Here is a 23653-nt window from a genome sequence, read left to right on the forward strand (position 1 = left end):
TGGAACTGATAATTATAACATAAACTTGTATGGGTAATTTGGGAGTACTTACTTGAGCTCGGCTGATCGCATGCACCGTACCCTTTTCCTTTTCTCAAAACTCTTTTCTTTTTAAGTTTCTTTTTCAAAAATTCTTTCGAAAACATTTTCTTTTGAAAATCTTTTACCATTTCCTTAGTTTGAGTCCAGTCATACCCGAAAGTGTGCCTGAATCCCTCAAACCAAGGCTCTGATACCAACTTGTTACATCCCAAAAATACAACCCAAAAAAAATTCGTTTGAAAACTTCTCTAAACCATAATATCAAATATTAGAAGATAAATCCTTGGATCATGCATCTCAAAATGTCATAATAAATTTATCAAATCAACTGATGTCAAACATATCAAAATATCCGAATAAAACTACCAGGATAAACTGAAGCTGTGGTGTGTGCCATGCCATCATCCCGAGCTCTTCCCCTTACTAGCGGAAGTACCTGAAACCAAAAACTAAAAATGTAAGCACCAAGCTTAGTGAGCTCCCCCAAACTACCACATACCATACAATAACATATAAAACAACTACTGGGCTTTGCCCACTGTATCAGACCGAAGTCCGGAAACTGCGTCAGACCGAAGTCCGGAACTAACCAGGGCCTTGCCCTCTGCATCAGACCGAAGTCCAGAAACTGCATCGGACCGAAGTCCGAAACTAACCAGGGCCTTGCCCTCTGCATCAGACCGTAGTCCGGAAATTGCATCGGACCGTGGTCCGGAACTAACCAGGGCCTTGTCCTCTGCATCGGACCGAAGTCCGGAACTGACTGAACATAGCATAGCATAATCATAACTACTAGCATAAACACATATACTGCATACTGCATCAGACCGAAGTCCGGAACACATAACACGAAGACATGCTTGAATCACAAAGACATCAAGCACACTGAACTACTGCATCGGACCGAAGTCTAGAACTACTGCTAACTTAAACGGGCCGGAATTGTGGCCGTAGACCCGTTCCTACTGGAAGGAAACTCACCTCGTAACGCTGGCTGCTGAGGTGCTAAATCTGAGACTGTCTGACTGCTGCTCCGGAACTCCCCGGCTACAAATCCTATAAACACTAAATCAATTACTGATAACTAATCTCAGTGTAAAATGACTATTTTACCCCCGGTCAAAGTCAACTTCCTGGTTGACTCTACTCGCCGAGTCCTACTATGAACTCGCCGAGTTCCCAGACTCACACTTCTCTAACTCGCGACTCGACTCGCCGAGTTGGGACGTAGACTCGCCGAGTCCCTCTACTTCCAGATCCTTGTTCTAACTCACCGAGTCCTCTTCCACTCACTGATTCAACTCACAACTCTAAAATCGGAGAAATCGGGAGGGTTTGCGCTCCGACTCGCCGAGTCCAAGAACAACTCGTCGAGTCCTATGCATGTCCTCACTAACAGTTGATTCTAATCGATTCCAGTGCATCCAATTCATAGATCTGAGCTTCTAGAGCCGATATAACACGTAAAGTTGCCAACTTTACGTACATGCATAGAGGTATGAAGCTAAAACACCAAAATAAGCTAGAAATGGGAACCTAGAGTTTGGAACAAGGCCTTGCTTTGCATAAAGGTAGCTACTTTGAGCTCCTGGGGCTCAATGATGACCAGATCTATAGCTCACTGCCCTAAGGGAGCTCCAATCTCGAGTTTGGACCTTGAAATGTCCCAAAAGTGGCAAAACAAGCATATATGAAGATCTACTAGGAAAATGAACAAGGTAGAGACTTTATTACCAGATGAAGTAGCAAATGGAAGCTAGCTTCTGGATCTCCTTCTTCTCCTTTGCACCTTCTCTCTTTCCTTCTCTTCTACACTTCCAAGAATACACCAAAACACTCAAAATCAAGAAGGAATCACTCAAACTCACCAATGGAGGCTAGGGTTTTGAGGGGGAAACGCTCTAAGGGTGCTGGAGGCTGGGATGGGGGCTATAAGGACGTTTAAATAGGGTACAAACCCTAAGGATTAGGGTTTCCTCCAGACTGGCCTACTCGCCGAGTCCAGGCGCGGACTCGCCGAGTAGATCACTTAAAACCCGCGTCCAACTTGGCATCTACTCGACGAGTTAGGGCTACTACTCGCCGAGTAGCTCTTTATAAAAGACATTTAATAAATTAATACGTACCAGGAACGGGGCGTTACAGAGACGGTTGGATTAGATGTCTAAGCCCATAACTATTATTGGTATGTACTCGATCCGAGAGTAGCATGGTCCATTTGGGTTGCATATCATCAGGACAATTTGTTAGGATAGACTCTTGAGAGAAGGTTATATATGATTTATTAATATATTATAAGTTCTAATATATTAATATGAAATCATATGTTTTAATTAGTATTGATCAAGAATTAATTTAGTGATCAAAAGAGACTAATTAAATCTATGGGGACTAATTATGGTAATTAGTTATATTTTTATGTGTTGGGCTTATGATCCATGTTGGACAAAGTTTATGTATGGATACATAAAGAGTTGGGCCACATGAACCATGGATCATAAAACCCATGGGTATGGATTTGGGTTATACCTATGACCCTTGGAATCCTACATATAAATAGGTGAGTACATAGCCAAAAACGACACACATGTTCTTGGAGTTCATATGGATGGTTTTTGGTGTATGAAGATTCTCTCTCAAATGTCTTCCTTTGTCCATGATGTGTTGTGACTTCATTTGAGGCTTCCACACTATTGGGGCTAAGCTCTTAAGGCCAAATACATCAAGAATTCAAGCTACATAAAAGGTATGTTACCCTAACTAGTATCTTATATGGTTTATGTCAAATGCATGCTAGTTATAGGTTTAATGCCTTGGAAACCATTTGCTTGTATAATTAGTGAAAACATAGATCCAAGGTATTTAGGGTTGTATGTGCGCCATAGGATGTTGTAGTATACAAAACCCATCAAACATCACATGTTAATGGTTCAAGATATCTTATAATAGAGACTGACTCATAACCAACATATATTCCCAACCTTCTTTGAGGACCCATTTTTGTCCGTTGAGGTGGTGCAATAGGGATATATACTGCACACCTAAAAATTCTCAAACGGGATATATTTGGCTCTTGACCAAAAGCAAGTTGTAGTGGAGAATATACATGATATGAACTTGCTCTCATGCTTATCAATGATCCAGCATGTAAGATTGCATGGCCCCAAACAGAAACATGAAGTTTGGTCCTCATTATCAATGGTCTAGCTATTAGCTGGAGACATTTAATCAATGATTCAGCTAAGCCATTTTGTGTGTGTACATGAGCAACTGGATGCTCAACAACAATTCCTACAGACATACAATAGTCATTAAATGCTTGTGAAGTAAATTCACCAGCATTATCAAGTCTCACTCTTTTGATAGTATAATCAGGGAAATGTGCCCTTAATTTAATAGTTTGGGCAAGAAACTTTGCAAATGCCATATTACGAGTTGATAATAGGCAAACATGAGACCATTTGTTGGATGCATCTATTAAGACCATAAAGTATCTAAATGGTGCATATGGTGGGTGAATCGGTCCACATATATCACCTTGAACTCTTTCTAGAAATCTAGGTGACTCCCTTTCAACTTTCATTGGAGAGTGTTTTATAATTAACTTTCTAAGGGAATAAGATGTACATGGTTTTATGCTATTGGATTGAGGGAACTTTTGGTCCTTCAATGGATGCCCATGCGTATTCTCAATTATCCTTCGCATCGTTGTTAATCATGGGTGGCCCAACCTATCATGCCATAAACTGAATGTCCCAGGATCACAATGTTTTCCTTCGATTACCATATTTGATTCAATCATATGTATATATGTATAATGCAGACCAGAATCAAGTATTGGCAGTTTTTCAAGCACATGGTTTTTGTCTATAATATACATATATTTCTTATTTTCAATGGTCACAGTTTTTGTGTCATATCCTTTGAAATATATGTCATTGAAACTTAGTAAGTTTCTATTAGACTTTGGATAAAATAAGGCATTTTCTATACAAAAGCTTGTACCATTTGGTAATATAAAATGGGCTTTCCCGGTTCCCTCTATCAAGTCTGCAAGACCTGATATTGTATGTATGACTGTTTTTGTTGGTACTAATTTTGAAAAATATTTCTTTGATTTCAGAATAGTATATGTACTACCACTATCTGCTATACAAAGATCTCCAATCTTTTCTTGGTGTTGTGCTCCAGTTGGACTCATATTAAACTTCGCATATAAAGGAATAATAAGTGAATAAACATAATCATAACTATTATTAAAAATAAAGTTCATTTATTGTAGGAAAGACATTACATGAAAAACAAATGAAGGAAAAACAGTTTTACTAGAACAATAATAGATTTTTTTTAGTTTATGACTTCCATGTCATTACAGAAATCATCAACATTTAGCGGAGTGAATTCAACATTATCAATGAGGTTGCTTCTTTTCCTTTTCCTTTAATGGACTCTTGATAAAGTTGACAAAGATGTGCCGGTGTGCGACAGGTCCTTGACCAATGGCATGTGCTACCACATCTATAACATGAACCATCAGATTTTTGTGATGTCCCAATGTCATGCCTTTCCACTTTGGCCTTATCTTGTGTATATACATTGTTTCTTTGTGAATATTGGTAATTATTCCTTTTCTGGCCATGACCACGATTATTACCTTGTCCACGACCAGAATTATGGTTCTGATTATGGATTTGGTTTCGATTAAAATAGCCACGACTTCGTCCTCGATCACGACCACGCCCCCGTCCACGTGTATTGTTTCGATGACCATCAATATTTGTAGCATTTGCTTCAGGAAATGCTACTGATCCCGTTGGACGAGATTCATGGTTTTTCATCAAGAGTTCATTGTTTTGCTCTGCAACGAGCAGACATGCATTCAGTTCAGAATATCTTGTGAACTTTTGCAACCGATATTGTTGCATCAAGGTAATGTTTGTTGCATGAAATGTGGAGTAAGTTTTATCCAACATATCTTCATCAGTAACTTCCTGTCCACAATACTTGAGTTGTGAACATATTATGAACAAAGCTGAGTTGTATTCATTTACTTTCTTGAAGTCTTGAAACCTCAGTGTTCTCCATTCATCTCTAGCATTTGGAAGTATAACTTCCTTTTAATGATCAAATCTTTCTTTCAAAAGATTCCAGAGAATACTTGGATCAGTAACATCAAGATATTCAAATCTCAACATTTCATCAATATGCTTAAGAAGGAAAACTTGTGCTTTTGCTTTGTCTTGTGCCAAGCAATTATTAAATTCATATATAGCATTTGAGATTCCCATGGACTCAAAATGCATTTTTACATCTTTCATCCATGACACATAGTTTTTCCTACTAACTTCAAGTGCTGCAAACTCGAGCTTTGCAATATTGGACATAATGTAACTATAAATTTTAAACAAAATAAAAATTAAAATTAAAATCCATTTATTTCAATAAATATTACACAAAAAAGAAGCAATGAAGCTAACATTGCATACAAGCCTAAAAGTAGATGAAATTCCATATTATCTTCGATGTTAAGGATTGGGATGAAAAGTAGCACGACTATTATAGTCATGATTATCACAAAAGGATGAATCATCTTGAAGCTTGATTTCTGGAAATTGATTTGTTTGATAGAAGAGAGAAATATTTGTTGTGGGTAAAATAAGCAGGGTAAAGTTGTTTATTTATGGTAAATAAATATAGCCGCTGTTTTTGCTATTTATAACCATTTCATATATATATATATATATATATATATATATATCCGTTGTGTATATATGTATATGTATTTTATAAATCATTTAATAAGACTTATAACCAATACATAACTTTACTTGATATAATTTTACTAATTAGAAACATAAATAAATATTAGTAAATGTTTAAATAAAATTATGAAGAGTATCTAAAATATAAATAAACATTGACATGTATAAATAAATATAATTTAAATGTTAGTATGCATAAATAAAAGTTAGTTGCATAATATAAATGTTACTATGCATAAATAAAAGTTAGTTGCATAATATAAATGTTAGTGTGCATAAATAAAAATTAATCGCATAATATAAATGTTAGTATGCATAAAAATCAGAATACATAAAGAAATGTTAGTATAAGAAATAAAAATTATTAGTAGTCCATAATGTCCATAATGTATAAGTTTTATTAATTCATTATTATTATTATTATTTTAATATGATAGAGGTTTTTATAATAGTGTTTTTACTAAAAAATACATACCTTGATTAAGATAGATGTGATTTCCACTTGTTTAATAACCTTGATTAGAGCTTTCGTGCTGATAACATGTTATGAATTAAGGGTAATTGTAACTTTAAACCGAACCAAACTAATAAACTTTGATAAGAACTTTAATTGAAAAGAAAGAATATTTAGAGAGAATATGAAAGTTATATCTCTTATAACTTTTTTTGGTGTATCTCATTCTTTATAATGGAGGGGTATTTATACCACAAATTTTACTAACATATAATTGTAACTATATATATATATATATATATATATATATATATATATATATATATATATATGTGTGTGTGTGTGTGTGTGTGTGTGTGTGCGCGCGCGCATGCATTATATTGTATAATATGATTATTGAACATGAAGATAGAATGATTTGCACGTACGAAAAGAACGATGTAGTTATTCTGGATTAACAGTTCATTTCCGATTCAACTGAACAAGAGTAGCTGAAATTCTAATTGTTGATACGTGTCAATATCTCCGAGAAGACATACGGAATCTTCTATAATAAAAGAACATGAACAACTAGTAATGTTTGGGATTATTTTTATGTTAATTTTTTTTTGTCTTTTTTTTTAATTCTTGGTTTTTTTAATCAATGTATTTTTATAATGAATGAAAAACTAATTTAAAAAAAATCTAGCATTTTTATCTTTTTGACTTAATTTTAAACAAAGAAAAATGATATGTAGTTATCCAAATGTTGTTATATGTGGTGATGAGGTGACACTGATTTGATGTGATCCCCACCTTATCGTTAGTGGTAGATATCCACTAAGCTATTACATTTTTACAAAACATTATTGTTTCCGAATTATTTAATCCTTTTATACTTTCTTTGTAATTTCATTTATGATACTGTCTATGCATGTTATGAGGTCTTCACCTTGTTCGACGTCCCTCCATTTGGGTTGCCTCAAAGTCGACGAGAACACTTTGCATCCAACGTTGGATCACTGGTGGTAAATGCTCAGTAGGATCAAATGGGTCCGGTTTTAGGATAAAATGATTTCGATCTACATCTGGTCCTCAACGTTGTAATTGCAAGTATTAATTGTGATCTTTGCAACATATTTTGCACTAATATCTAGGATTACATGAGAACCTTTCAACTCGTTTATCTTTATTCGACTTTTGAATTTTTGGAAAAAGAGAGTCAAATATATCTTCTAAAGATATATTAGATAACTTTTGAAATATATTATTTCTTTATAAATCTGAAACTCATTAAATAAAAAAATTGTGATCTTTATGAAGTCATGGAATTTCATTGTCTATTGATACGTCTTGTATGGAAAAATGTATTTAGCTAAGTAATATAAGTTCACGATGCACCATTTTGCAAAATGTTTCGTTATTTAAGGAAAAGAACATAACATAACCCAAAATTATATGTAGAAGATTATTTATATAATAAAAACGTGGAAAATTGAGTAATCTAATCATTTTTCAATGGTATTTCAATAATAGTAACCATTTTCTTTAAACTAACAACTTGGTCCGGAATTGGTCATTCCGGACCCGAAAAACCGGCACAAGCTTAATACTGTAGCCCAATGGTATATATATATATATATATATATATATATATATATATATATATATATATATATATATATATAGGTTCCACACACAAAAATCCAGAATACATGTTCCAGAATTTGCAAATACGGTGCACGATCTACCCATATTTCGGACCTAATTTTCAGCATGGATTTTTCAAAACAAGTAAGTTCTACTCTTTAAGTTACTTTGTATTTGATTTTTTTAAACGGATTTACGTGTTCAAGAATGGTTCGGAATACGAGGAACGACTCCGAAATACTAAGATCGATTCCGAATTATCTGTTTTTTAAAATGTTTTTCTCATTGTACGTGTATGAATCTCATGTAAGTACCTTCTTGTGTGTTTCAGATCCGTTCTTTTAGTCCAGAAGTAGGTTTTGTAGGGATTCCGGAATGGTACTGTAAGTCTGGAACACGAAGAACGTGGTCCGGAACCCAATGAACTATTTCGGAATGATGTTACGGGATATCAATCTAGAATAATTATACTTATCATTTTTTTCTAAATATTGTTTAATAATTCATGTTAGTCCAAAGACAAGTTTGCGTGGATGTTGTTAAAAAAGTGGGTTTTACATACGATTAAATTGTATTCCATTTACATGAGCTTTCGGAATTACGTCCGATAAAGATAAAATCAAAAAACAAAAATTTATAATTTTAATTTGTTTTTACGGTAATGTATTAAAATGTTCTTGGAATTTTGTTTTTACAGATAAAAAATCAAGATGTTGAGTTACAAAATAAAATAAAAAATAAACCAGCAAAGACACTTATAAAATTAAGAAAGAAATCAGTAATAGTGTTAAAACTTAAACTGAAAGCAGATAGAACTCCGAAAGATAGGATCGGATCAAGTGCAACAAACCTGTTATGATAGACTTGTTACAATTATGTTTTTTTTGTTGTTGTTATGGATAGTTTCAGCAAGTTACTTTTATTATTATTAGATACTTTTATGCACATTTGTTTTTAATGAGTATATTAATATATTTTATTTCAGTCTCTAATATCCAGTGACTTGAACGATAATGATGAGTTGTCAATAGAATATGCGATACCACGTCTTGAAGATGAGGAACGATGTCTTGTTTATACGACTGCATTAGAAATGATACGTGATTATCAACGTGCGAAACAACAAATGGTAATACTAGAAATCTCATTATCACCTTCAGCGTATGAGGAGAGGAAAAGAGTAGCATTGTATAACATACAAATGATCCTCATTACCATGTTTGAAGATATACGATAATTTGTGAACACAGTTGACATCATTGAAGAAACACGTAGGACAACTCCAACAATAGAAGATTTGAATCAAATTGACTGATAATGGTTCAAAATAATTGATACCTACATGAAATTGTTTGAAAATCGTGTAGACACAACTAGTTTGCTTCGGATGCAAGTTCCTATTTATAGGCCATAAATGTAATCTAATTTTAAATATGGACATTTTAATGACTTTTGAAACTGAATTTCGTAAAAGGAACAGTTGGATTATCTAAAATGACATTTTTTTTCATTAACATTATTGCAAAGAGCGTTATAAATCATAATATATACTTAGATTAGTTTTCCATAAAGTAGGAAATTGTAAGGGATACATATTTTGTTTGCGGTCAATAAAATCTCCTCTAATTCTAACAACATCTGTTAGACGGTCCCGTTTTGCACGAAGCTTATCAATCTCCGCATTTGCATCTTCAATCCACTTCTTGGCTTGTTTCACTTCTTTCATAGCTTCAACATCCCATTTTTCTTTTTCATTTACTTGTTACGCTAGATCGTCTAGACGTTGATTTAGTGTACGACTTCTTTCAGAGTCCCTTTCGTTTGCTTCTTCAGTAACCTTCATAGCTTGCAAAACGTCTTCAAACAATTTATTCGGGATTTGGAAATGTGAGCCTTCTAGAAACGAGTTATTATCTGTACAAACATAAAAATCTTCTACTTCACAATGCCAAACACCATCGTGAAATTAACTCATTCCAAAAACATTTCTATGTTGAGGATGCATGCTAGCTACATTTTAAGGTAGAAAAGCAATGTCCGGAACGACGGTTCGAAATAGCAATTCTGGAATGTGGCTTCAGAATGTGGTTCTGGAATGAGGGTCCTTAATAGTGTTAGGAATCTATGACATTTACTATTCAAAATGAATACACATAGCTTCAGGAATCTATGACATTTACTATTCATAATGACTACACATAGTGTCAGGAATCTATAATAATTTATTCATCTGAATGCCAACACATAGTGCAGGCTATGAATACAGGGTCAAAGCCTATGAGGATACATGCTAGCTGCATTTTAAGGTCCAAAAGCAATGTTCAGAACGAGGGTCCAAAATAGCAATTTCGGAATCTGGCTCCAGAATGAGGGTCCGAAATAGTGCCAGGATTCTATGACCATAGTAAACACCATTATATAAAGGAATTCAAGCATCCAAACTCTTTACCTTGTTAAATTTAGTACTAAAAATTCATTTCTCATAATCCAACCCAATCTGGCATACTGCGATTGTGGCTCTCAAGGTATTATAAGGACATCAACGACTAGAAATAACCTTGGATGGCTATTGTACGCTTGCCCTAAAGAGATACGAGGGTTATCCTTTCATTATTTTTCTTTGAATTAATATTAATTTACACAATATACGTCATGTGTTTGATATTAAATTTTCAGGAACCACATTCTGGGTTTATCTGTTGGGTTGACAAAGCAACAGACAATAATTTGTTGATAATTTGTTTAGTTCGATCGAAGAAGAAGCTTGAAACCAAAATTTGTACTTGAATATATCGTTAATTTGTAGTTGAATTTTCTTTTTTGGAATTGTTGTGTCCAAGTTGTAAGCTTTATGTTCATGACTAAGTTTATGTAATACTTATTACTTAATCTATGTAATATATAATGTTTGCTTGTTTGTTATTATTACTATGGTACTTGTTTATTATATTTTTTCTATCATTGTAATATATAACATATATTAAGGCAATAATAATATTTTTCATTAGACACTGCAAATCAATTACAAACATAATTAATTGCAATTACATTGGCAACAAAACAACCATCAAAGAGTTTGGTATTTCCCATTCTGATGGAGGGGGAAAAGGGTGCACGGTTTGTGTCTGGTAGGCAGTTCGAAACACATTAGCCCGATAATATATCTGAACCATATTAGTTAATTCATGGATGTTCGAATGACATGATACCGCAATAGCATGACCACACACTATACTCAGACTGTGTCATTTCCCACATGAACATGTATGACGGTTCAGATCTACAACAAGAGTTTTTTTGAAATAAAAAACTCGATAAATGTTAGACGGGAACAGAGACGAGATCTCTGGCGGGATCTTTGTTGTTTGCCACCGAACAGACTTCCGCATCCTTTTATGAAGCATCATTTCAACATACGTGGTGAGTATGGTAGTCAACATTCTTGAAAAGTATATATGACAAATAAGGTTCTTGTACAAATAATTAAATAATTTAATATTGCACCCGATATTTTACCTTCCATTAAACTGCGTTTAACGAAAGTGCGTTGAATGTAATCACGAATTGCCTCGGTAAGCGTTATTATCGGTACATTGCGTTGATTTACCGATAACACCAAAAAAAGTTGGGGAACATCAATGTTTACTACATTCCAATGGATGTTAGGGAAATAGGCTCTTTCCCATTTCGCATGACCGATGTTGGTAAGCACTTCACGAGCATCATTGGTTAGCCGACATAAGTTTTCTTCAAAATCAGATACAATATATGAGTTGGATGTAATCTAGAACAAAGAGTCTAATGTTCTGCTAGAGACGTATCTTGTGCACATATACTTGAACACACTTTTAGAAGTATACCCATGATAAGAATAAGGGAATACATGAACTATGCAAGAACTAACGACATCGTCTATATTGGTTATGAACTATACTTCCCTATCCTGTCGGAGAGCTTCTTTTAACCTTACCAAGAACCAGGTACAACAGTAGAGATTATTTTCCACGGCCAAACCAAATGCTATAGGGAGGGGTCTGGTTGTTCTCGTCAACATCAACCGCTACAAACATTGTTTTTACTTAGTTCCCTCTAAGACGAACACTATCTATGAAGATGACAAGCAAGAAGCAACCTATGAATGCATAAACCTATATTTTTTTGGGAACTCGAACCAATTAGTTTACATGTAGAAATATTATCAATTTTAAAGAAACAATTGAAAAGTGGAAAACAAATATACCACTCATCTAATAGCCACAAAACAAGCTTCGAAACGATCCATCAACTCAATTTTGATGTAAGTGTAAGTATGCGGGTTGATTCGCCTAAAGTTGTGAAGGTAAACATGTAGGTTGTTAAAGATTTATTTGTGCTCATTCTATGAGAAACTCATTTTGAAGCGGTTATAAGAGATAATTATGAATTATTTGGTTCGCCTAATGTGGTGAAGGTGAGTGTCTAAGCGCGCGCGCGCGCACACACACACACACACACACACACACACACACACACACACACACACACACTATATATATATATATATATATATATATATATATATATATATATATATATACACGAGACGAAAATTAAGGTTTTTATCCGAAATACATGGTCCGGAATGTGTTTTCGGAATACGATCTCCTGAGTGAATACCACCATTATGGAATACTATGTTCCCAAGTATTTGGTTATTTTACAAAAAGAAAAGGTTGCTTATTTTTTTTTAAATATTCTTTTATAAAGATTAGACTACTTAATTTCCAACCATGTAACAAAATTAAAACAAATTAGAAGTAAATGATTTTCAACGGTGATGATTAAGTTAGGCGCACACATGAGCAGTGGTCCTGCGTACCATCTAAGCGGGGCCTCACGAGTCATGCTTATTAGAGAGTACATGTTCTTTTTGTATATACTAAACCCTAGAAATACCATATTAACAACTATATACCTATCAAACCCATTTTCTCTCAATCCATTGATTCTCTTTCTCTCTCTCTAAGAGAGATAATGGCGATCGCGCCTGGAAAGTACTCAGAATCTGGGGGTACTGATGGTGGTGGTGGAGGAGGAGGAATTGGTGGTGCAGCAGCCTTTTCGTCAGCCATGAACAGCGGAGGAATCCGGGGTAAAGGTATCATGTTATTTGGAGTTAGATTAATGGAAGGCGGAGGAGGAGGATCTTCATTCAGGAAGAGTGCAAGCATGAATAATCTCGTTCAGTATGACGAACAGCCACAGGAATCAAATATTGATGCTGCCGGATATGCCTCCGATGACGTCGTTCATCTCTCAGCGCGAAGTCGAGAGAGGAAGAGAGGTACTATTCAACAATCGATCCACCTTCAATTAATAAGTTTATCTTCGATCTTCTACTCTCTAGTTTTTCTGATTTAGCAATCTGTAATCCGTAAGTTTGTTTTTCTGTTTGATTTTGAGATGAATAGGAGTACCATGGACGGAGGAGGAACACCGGTTGTTTTTGGTCGGATTACAGAAGGTAGGGAAAGGAGATTGGAGAGGAATTTCCAGAAACTTTGTAAAAACACGCACTCCGACTCAGGTGGCTAGCCATGCTCAGAAGTACTTTCTCCGGCGAACAAACCACAACAGGCGTCGCCGGAGATCCAGCCTCTTTGATATTACCACTGATACGGTACCGTTTTACGTATTTTATCTTAATTCAATTCCTTTTCATAAATTTAATGGTTTAAAAAATATAAGTGGTCTAATCTATCAAATAAACTGTAGAAATTAAAAAAGTTATGTTGGTATGTTTATTAGATGGTTATCTTTAAAAGCAGCTGCTTTAGAATTAAGCAAATAAGCGAATCATATGGTGGAACATTAAACCAACCATTTAGCTAATCATAAAATAAACCTAATAAAAATCTAAATTATTTATAATTTAAAATGATATCCCTGAGTCATTCATTTATTAATAAAAGCTTTTGGTACACAAATTAAGTTATCTTGTATTATTTTATAGAATCGTTGCTTTTTTTTTAATAGATGTAGCACATGATGTCAACCGTTAAATATAAAATAACTAGCATATTTGCTGAATCTTTTCGGTATCTACAATTCTTTACCAAACTAATGATTAAAAATAGAACACCTGATTTGTAACCATACTATTTATATATATTTGTTTCCAAACAACTTATGCAATTAATGTTTAAACATTAAAAAAAAAGAAGAAGCGAAAACAACACTCGGAGTAGTGAAATGATACTATTTTGTTTCCTTATATGTCAATCTTTTGTTTTATTTACGTATATTTTGGAAATACATCAAAATATATTCCAATTATATATTCTAGGTATTTCCCTATTTCATATCTTCCGAAATATAGTATGATTGGTTATTATATTTGGTCATAAAAGTTGACATAGATTGATGGATTCTTCTACACCACCAACACAACGATCATCACCACCACCAACTAGTTGTGTGAATGGAGGAACTCCACACAAATCTTTAATCTCCTTGGTTGAAATTAAGTCTATCAATTTAGTAATAAAGAAAAAGAACAAAGAGAAAATTACAGATTTGGTCCTTTTGATTGAATCAAATTACAAGTTAAGTCCAAATATTGAAATTGTCTCAACATCATCCTTAAGTTTGCATTTCATTGTAGATATGTTTTCTATGTTTTACACAAACTCGCAAGTTCAATCCAAAATTTGAAATCATTTTATATGGGTAAGGAAGATATGTGCAACAAAAATGGAAACTTAAGGATGATGTTGTAACAATTTTAAAATTTAGACTAAACTTGTGATTTTTTATAAAATATAGGGATATAATGTGTATTTTACTCAAAAGACAATGAATAAAACAAGTATAATTAAAGAGAGTGTACCTGGAGTCCTTTGGTCCACCTTTAATTATATAAATGGTACCATCATGCAAAGGTGTAAAAGATAGGATTTTGGTAAACATTCTTTTTAGACTTTAGGTGTTTGGTTAAATTTAGAATATATACAGCCCCCATCGTTTTTATACTGTGAATGAACATGTTAATTTAGAATATATACAGCCCCCATCGTTTTTATACTGTGAATGAACATGTAAAATGCATGTTCTAAAAGATGTAAAATACATGTCTTAGACGATATACATATGAATCATTGAGATTGCATGCTCTAAAACTCAATTGGATAATGATTATTAATTAAATTGGATGCATTAACTCTTAATAGGTTAACACCATTTTATTTATTTATTTATTTCTAAGCATCTATGAAGTAATATGCCCCATTTACAATCAACGCTTATTAAAATGACATGACAAATGCCGACGCATTGAAGAGAAATAAAATATGTTCTAAAAAATATCGACGATAATATATCAATTACATTTTTTAGGTATTTCCCTATTTCATATCTTCCGAAATATAAAATGATTGGTTATTATATTTGGTCATAAGCTTGACATATATGGATGGATTCTTCTAGAAATTGTCGGTATCGTTATTATATCTTCAAAATATAGAAATTTATATAAAAATATTGTCATTATCTTAATTAAATCATATCACAAAATAAACGTGCGTTAGAAATTTGGGGGTTGAAGTCTTATTTCATCTTGAGTGCTGTTATCGGTATATGCATAAATAAAATTGGGTAATTTTTGATTTAATATTAAAAATAACTATTAATTCGCTAATTATTTATTTTACTTATTTTTTTTTGTTTCGACCATTTTATTTATTCATATAAAAACTATTTATTTTACAGTAACATAATTTTTAGTTATATCATTTATGTCTTTTTTTAGTTAATATAATTTTTAATTTTCCTTTTAAAACTCCAATTCTAATATTATTTCTAACCATTGCTATTATTAATTAATTTTTATTCAATTTCTTTGGACATTTTTAGTTATTTTAAAAGTGTTTTAATTAAGCCTTTAGAATAACAAATACTGATATAACTTTTAAAATGATGATGTTTAATAAAATCTATTTAATTATTATATTAATCTATACTATTATTATTATTACTATTATTATTAAAAAGATTTATAATCAAGTTATTGAAAAAATTTACATTCATTTATAGTAGTTAATGCATTAAAAAAAATTAAATTTATTATAATTAAAAGATGAATTATTTATCCTGAATTATATAATTTAAATAAACTTAGTTAGAAAATAATATAAAGCTTTAGACAACAGATAGATAGAAAGATCATATCAAATGTATGAGTTATTTATATATGTAAAAACACTTGTAATAATCATATCCATAATTTCATATAAAATTCTTGTTCGATTTGCAGTGCCTGAATTCGTTAAACGATGACATGAATCAAAAGCCACCACCAAATTTAAAATATGAGCCGGAAAAATATGTTATGACATCTTTTCCATTAATTCCAAGTAGGCTACAACTCACCGGAGGCGGAGATCATAACTCATTCGACACTCTGACACTCGGACGTCCATCTACAACCAAACACGCGGGAAATCTTATGCCTCCAATCCCCATACCACCATCTACCAAAATGGCCAAACTCAATTTAAGCACAACGAATAATTACAAACACCATGAACCACCGCTGCCCTTAACACTAAATCTCACCACATCCACTTCCACCTCCACGCCCACAACCTCTTCTGACCAACAATCATCATCACCCTCAAGACATATTGTGGTTAAATTTCAAGAAATGTCTGGTAGCTTTAATAGTAGTAATAGTAGTAGTAGTAGTAATGGAGATAATATCATTAGTGTTGCATGATTTCATATTAATTAATTGGATGTTATGATTAATTAATAACTTCTGAGTGTTTGTATTTGTAAATTAAGTTTGGAGAGGAAGAAAGAGGAGAGATTTATTATATAAATTCAGTTTGATTTAGTTAGGTATGGGATGTTAATTAATTAATTAAATGATTAATTAGGAGGTATAAATATGTAATAGTTTTATCGTTAATTGTTTCTTGTATTTGATTGGGTTGAAAACGTTAATGTATTTAAATTTAAATATGTCAAATATGGCAAGGCTTCTAATTTTATGGAGGAGTCTCTATCTCTATCTCTATTCTTAATAAACAAAACCTTAAACCGTCACATGACATTATGTTAAACCTCCTCTACGCCACGTGGCATTACCACAACAACTCTTAGAAGTTTTTCCTGTCCAAGAATACTAAATAGGGAAATCAAATAAAATCAATAATTATTCATTTCTAAAATTAAGGTAATTAGTTTTAATATGTCAATATCTCATGTTTTAAATATGTAAATACAATAAATACAAATTTCAAACCTTAAGGGATATAATTCAATCCCTGAAAATCATCTTAATATCAGGACTTCCAATTCCAATTACAAACAACGATTTCATATTACCAGTTTCTTCTTTGTTGTCTTCAAAACTGTAAGTCAAGAACTATTATGCACATCTGCTTTCGTGTTCTCCCTCTGTTACAATTTTTTTTCTTTTACATTTTTTGATGATTTGAATTTCATAAATCATCATACTTTTATAGATGATTTATAGAAGCAAATAAACATTGTACTTTTATTTTGAAAACAATTATCTTGCATGCTAGAATACGATTTTATTCATATTTTCTATTGAGATTTGCTTCGTAAACGGTTCTATCTATCATATAGACTCATTCTGATATATTACAAATTAGGTTGCTACTTTTACAAATTATTGAAGTTCAGAAATCTTTGAAAATAGCAACATACTTTGAGCATTTTATTTTTTGTAAATTCATGAACCATTTCTTAAATAGCATTTTACTTTTATTTGTTTGTAAATTTAATAACACATGGACTCCAGTTATATTTCCTCATACCTTATTATTTTTTTATACACGTATGACAATATAGTGTGGCTAATAAATATAATTATCACGTGTGTTTCAGTTTTCATACATTATTCCTATAAATCAGCTTTTCGTCCTTGGGATTTCATCTTCTTTTGTCGTCTTTTTCTTAATAGTTACTGTCAAATTTTATACTTTTAGTCATTGAAGAGCAATGATTGCACCAAATGTTACTTCAATCGCCACTTGGCGCACCTTCACACATCAACACAAGCCTCTTGCGTCGTCCCTTCTTTTCTACTTCTCTTGCGCCACAAGCCTTCCTTGCCTCTCACTCAACCTTTTCCTCTTGCACATCACACGACCAAAACCTTCTTGTGCCATATTCTTCTTAACCTAAACAGTATCCCCTTTTTTTGGCACAAAAACCTAATCGAAAACAACCTCTTGCGCCATCAACCCCTTTATCGCCATTCCTTTTTTTTTTCTCTGTCGCAACAAGTTTTTTTCTTGCCTCACACTCCAACCTCTTCCTTACTTGCGCCAAGTAAACCCTAAAACCTAAGCCGTGTTTTTTTTAAGACGAAACATCCTAACACTCGTTCATTTCCCCACTTGCGCCACAAGAAACCTACTATTGTGCCATACCTATTTTGTAGCACACTCCTTTTAACCCTAGCCGTTCTCTATAAGTATCCTTGGTGAAATTACCCCATTCGTAACTCTCTTGATCCAGAAGTCGAAACAAGCTCTCTTGCTCCATCAATAATTATCATGAGCAACAACACTCGTGATCAACTTTCGCACACCACCATCTTGCGCCATCTACCCTACAAACAACCCTCTGTGCGCCATAAACCCTCATCATCAATCATCACTTGGAGCATCAACAACCTTCATGATCAACAACCCTTATGACACTCACTTGTTGCGCCATGGTCATCGGATCACGACCACCATCTCGAAGTGCTACCATCGACTGGATCAACCTCTTCTCTACATCACATCTTGCTCCACTCTCAAAACCTAGGTCAGCATCATTATTTTTTTTGTTTCAAAACCCTAATAATCGTGTTTCTTAAACCCTAATAATCGTGTTTCTTAAACCCTAGTATCGTTTTTTTTTGTTGTTTTGGTCAAACCCTAGTTTTTTTAGCATTATCAACTATTTGTTGAAGCATCATCATCCAACCTTGTTTCTTGAGTGGATCATCTCCAAATTCTAGGTAAGCATCACAATCTTTTTATGAAACCCTAGTTGTCAGAAGTTAGTTTTATGAGCATCATCATATGTTGTATGTATATTTTTCTTTTGCATGTACATCATAGTCAAGTTAACATTGATTATTGGATCATCATGTGTTCAGTGATTGTCATCACATGGTCGATCATCATTTTTTGTTGAGCATCACATTTCTTGATCACTCTAGGTAAGTGTTCATTCTACTTATTTACACTCAATGATGATCATGGTGTACACTTTCTAAAGTTCTTTTTTTTCTTCTCTTGACATAACATAGATTTAAATATCTCAAGGTCAAAAGTGTTGCTTTTTCTTTATGTTGCTCATTGATTCAACAAAACATCAACTGGTAAGTCATACCTCTCTCGATTGTTCACATATCCTCATGTTATATTGTTGTCTTTCCTTTATTGATGATTTCGTGCACTCACTTGTCTATACATATGTTCCTATGGCCAGGTTCCCTTAGTATTGGCTATCACTTATCTTTGTGCACACTTCTTCTTGTTGCAATCATATTGGATGAGCATCATTTTTCTTTTGTTTTGTTTTGCTCTTTCTTTTTATTGATCATTAATTCACTTTTACATATCATGCTTAGATTATTTAGTGTTAATCCTTTGATCACGTCTCACCTGTGAGCATTATACTTATTGGTGCATATTTTGCTTTTCATTGTCACAAGTCTATTACCTTCACTCTTCTTCTTTAAGGTAACGTCTCTTTTCTTATTCTTTTGTGATCTTTAATTTCATTTCATTTATATGTTCTTTTAAGATCAACGCATTTTTTCTTTTTGAACTCTATCTAAATCCATTCACTATACCATGTGTTCTTGGATTTACGTAAATAGTTGTCACTTACTGTCTCTATGGAATAGTCATCATAGGTCATGGCTTAACAGTTTTACTAGATCCTTTCACTTTTTCTATGATTTAGTAACATCAATTTTTTATTTCCGTTTTACATGACATCAAGTCCTTTCTCTTTTATTCCTACTTGTCATGTCATTTACTTTCTGGCCTATACCTAGTGAATATGAATTTGCAGATTTCTCTTGTCTATACTTGAATCAACAATACTACTCAAGTCACAAACTTGTTTAGTTGATGCAAATTCACATATTTTTTTTCTCCCCCCCCCCCTTCTTTTTTTGGAATTTAGTTAAGATCATATGCTACTACTCTCTAGCTATATCTCTTTAAATAACAATTAATTCCAATTTTTGTTCTTCTTTAAGACATGGCTTCCAAAGAAGATGGAAAAACTTCTAAAGAAAAGGTGTCTTATAAGTCATCCAAAACTCAAGCAACTGGACCTTCCACTGTAGCAGGCACATCATTACCTCGACTTGCTATGGATGTATCAAACTATATTGCACTTCTTAAAACTCAGGTACAACCTCAAGAAGTTGGTGTCATTTTTGAATATTTGCAAAAATGCCCACTGACATATCCACTCTTAACTACTTCTCCAACTCCACAGTCTCTTATTTCAGACGTCTTTCAATCTGTAGCTATATCGCTAAGAGCAAAGTCAAAAAAGCTTGATGTTGAATTTAACCTTTGTCGAACTAACTTGGTTCTCACTAAAGAAGAGTTCGCAATTTCTTTAGGTCTAAGCGATTGTTTATGTAAACCTTCAACATTTGTCACAACTTCTTCTGCTCAACTGTTGACAATGTTCAAGGAAATGAGATACAAATTTAAAGAAAAAGTTGAACCAAACCTTTCAAGAATTAAGAAAGCTCGACTTCCCACGCCATGGCACTTTCTCAGTTTCGTCCTCACTCGATGTTTTTCGGATCTGTTGGTGGACGCAGTCGTGGTAAAAGAGATCTTTGGATTGTCATGTATGGACTTTTCTATGATATCAATGTCGACTACATGTCCATTGTTTGGGAAGACTTCCTCACCTTTATTCCTGCCTCAAAAAATAAGTTTTTGATTCATCATCCTCGCTGGTGGTCTATCATTATTCGTGATGTCATCAATAATAGTAATCTTACACTAGATGAGACTCTAGAAGGCACACTTCCACAATTCTTTCGTATGACACCATATAGGATTCGTATTGCATCTGACTCTGAGTTTTCACATCTAGTAATTATTCCAGATTCTATTTTAGCAAAGTTGGATGAAAACAGTGTTTCTCTACTCTCATAACAAAAATACATCCAGGGAACTACTTTTTCTCCTAAAAAAAGATAAAGCACTCAGATCATGTATCCAAGAAGTCGAAAAAGAAGAAGAAGCGATCAAAGTCAGACCAACCGCCTTCCATCCCATCTCCAGCCGTCTCTGATGATACTCTTGGAGTAGATTTAGATGAGCCCACATCTCCTCATAAAATCTGGTAAAACATCTAAGTCACTTCCTTTCTTCCATTCATTGTTTCAAATTCCATCTACTTATGTCGAATCATCATCCCCAGCTCCAGTTTCACCAAGCAATCGTGTATCCTTGGATTGTGACTCACTTGAGGACGATGAACAAGCAGGTGAAAAGTAATCCGAACTTGAAGATCTTCCTAAAAGCTCACCAGTACAAGATAATCAAGTTAAAGATACTCCAATGCAAACGGTAGACATACCTTCCAGTGAAGGGCTGATAGTTGATGATGAGCCAAACGACATGTTAATTTTCGTATACTCCAAAGCATCTATGAGGAAATTTAGCATTGATCTTGATGACTACTCTCCCTCACCTCAAAAAGAGTCTCAAAAACATGATGATACTCAAGAAGCTAAGTTCCCTTGTTTTCCACCAGATCCTCCTCAGGACAATGGTACTTCAACAGATACAAATGTAGCAAATACATCTGAACCAGAGCCTGAGCGTATTAGACTAACTGCTCAGATGGTAGCTGACGACATTGAGGAAATCCGTTTTCATACATCTTCTCATTTTGAATATCTAGACAAGTTTCAAGGATATCTTGAACGCATGGCAGATAACATGTGTATCCTAAATGAGACAATAGAAGCACAGGTAAAAAACTTAAGGTCACCATTGAAGACTTTAATTGCACACCTACATATATCAAGGGACAAGTTATTCATAACATGACGCGGATCGAAACTCTAGATCATAAAATTCACAACACTATTGAAGATCGTCTATCTCCGATGTATCAGAAGATTTATGACTTTATTCAGTCCTTATCTAGTCTAGAGTCAATTTATGAAGCTAAGTTAGATCATCTACAGAGTCATATCACGAATCAAGACCGATATATCTCCACTCTTGAGAAGTCAGTTGCAGAACTATCTAAAGCTTCCGCATCATCTTCCACCTCTCCCTTTCAAGCATTTAGCGAGCAAGTTCAACGTAAATGGATTCATTGTGACTTGACATTGCAAATCTCTCAATATCCAATTCTCAGAAAGATAATAACTCCTCAGGTGACATATATTCTCTTCAGAAAACTGTTCAGCTGCTAGTCAATGGAATCAAGGCTATCAAGACATACTCTTCTTCTTATATACGTGAAATTCAACAAAACGTTGCCTCGACAGATTCCAAGCTAGACTTGATCTTGGCAAAATTATATGGTTCAAATGATAGACCACCTGAACCAGAGGGGGAAAAGGTCAACAAGTCCATATCAAATCAGTCTCCTATCATACATCAAATTCTAGACTCACCAAATGAGTTTGAGAAAAGGAGACCAGAGAAATTAGAATCACTCGACAAAATGGCTGCTGATGCAAGATTAAAAGCTCAAAAGAACAAAGCAAAGATGGCAGAAACAGAAAAGGAACTCATTCGAAAAAAAGGGATTAAGGATCCAACTTTAAAAGTTCCAAGAAGGAAAGATATTTACATCACAAAAATTATTACCATATCAGAACCAATCACCCAACCAAAGCTTCCTCAAACTGATCCTAAGGGAAGAGGAAAACATAAGGTTGTCTTCAAGTTGAAGAAGGAGTTAGCCAAAAAGGCTAAACAAAAGGTAGATGAAGATTTGGAAAAGGATCTTCACGCAAAACAATTAAAGGATAATCAAGAGGTGCTTCTTGAAAAGAAATTTTCAGAGGTCTCTCCTTAAGAAAGGAACACATAGCATGATGAACAATTCTGAGCCCCATCTCCAAAGAGGACCATCTTTTTCAATCCCGATAGAGATTTTTATCAGAAGATCAAGGTCATCAAGCCCACAAATTCCTTCACACCTTCTTCAGACCTCACTAAGAAAATTGGGATATTTCTGCACCCCCGAATGGTACAAAGTTCAATCTATGGCCAAGTGCAATATATCCAGTTAAGCCTGATATAGATATTGAAGATGTGAAGAAAAGATTCTTCTTGATGAAACCAATTCAAGTTATCTCTGTATGGTCAAAGTTTAAGATTGCTTCAATTAGAAAAATTAACATACTGGAATTTAGAAAGATACCATATGCATTATTTCAAGGAAAAAGGACATAAAACTCTGAATTCATGTTTTTTTGAAGCTGGTTTCCCCTAGGATAAATCAAGTTAATATTAGATCATTGATCATTTGGTTGAAAAAGAAAGCAAGTACCAAGGAAGCTTATTCATATGTACTATAACTCCTAAGGCAATACGTGCACGATATGGTTATTGATTTCAATGTTGACTAGGAAATTGGACAGCTTGGAGAAAAGGAAGCTGAGAAGCCAGATTTGGATCTAAATATGGAAAATGAGTCACCTAGGAACATAATGAAGAAACCACACAAAGGAGTTATATTTTCTTCTAAA

At 33.7% G+C, this 23653-nt stretch overlaps 1 protein-coding gene across 1 annotated transcript; it reads left to right on the plus strand.

The window, feature by feature from the left end:
- Nucleotides 1-12813: 12813 nt before the first annotated feature.
- Nucleotides 12814-16869, plus strand: LOC145169401 (uncharacterized). Its single transcript, XM_079087962.1, has 3 exons — nucleotides 12814-13210; nucleotides 13338-13546; nucleotides 16178-16869. The coding sequence occupies exons 1-3, from the start codon at nucleotides 12901-12903 to the stop codon at nucleotides 16637-16639; spliced, it is 981 nt and encodes a 326-aa protein (XP_078944088.1). The 5' UTR covers nucleotides 12814-12900; the 3' UTR covers nucleotides 16640-16869.
- Nucleotides 16870-23653: the final 6784 nt, after the last annotated feature.

The sequence above is a fragment of the Lactuca virosa genome, chromosome 4, assembly GCF_052849685.1.
Source record: "Lactuca virosa cultivar CGN04683 chromosome 4, Lactuca_virosa_CGN04683_v6, whole genome shotgun sequence".
Taxonomy (NCBI): Eukaryota; Viridiplantae; Streptophyta; class Magnoliopsida; order Asterales; family Asteraceae; genus Lactuca; species Lactuca virosa.

Bases quoted from the DNA above. Each gene is read 5' to 3' on its own strand.
- LOC145169401 (XM_079087962.1), top strand. From the start codon at position 12,901: ATGGCGATCGCGCCTGGAAAGTACTCAGAATCTGGGGGTACTGATGGT. The intron at 13,211-13,337 runs GTACTATTCAAC...TGAGATGAATAG, and splicing joins AAGTCGAGAGAGGAAGAGAG to GAGTACCATGGACGGAGGAG. The intron at 13,547-16,177 runs GTACCGTTTTAC...TTCGATTTGCAG, and splicing joins TTGATATTACCACTGATACG to TGCCTGAATTCGTTAAACGA.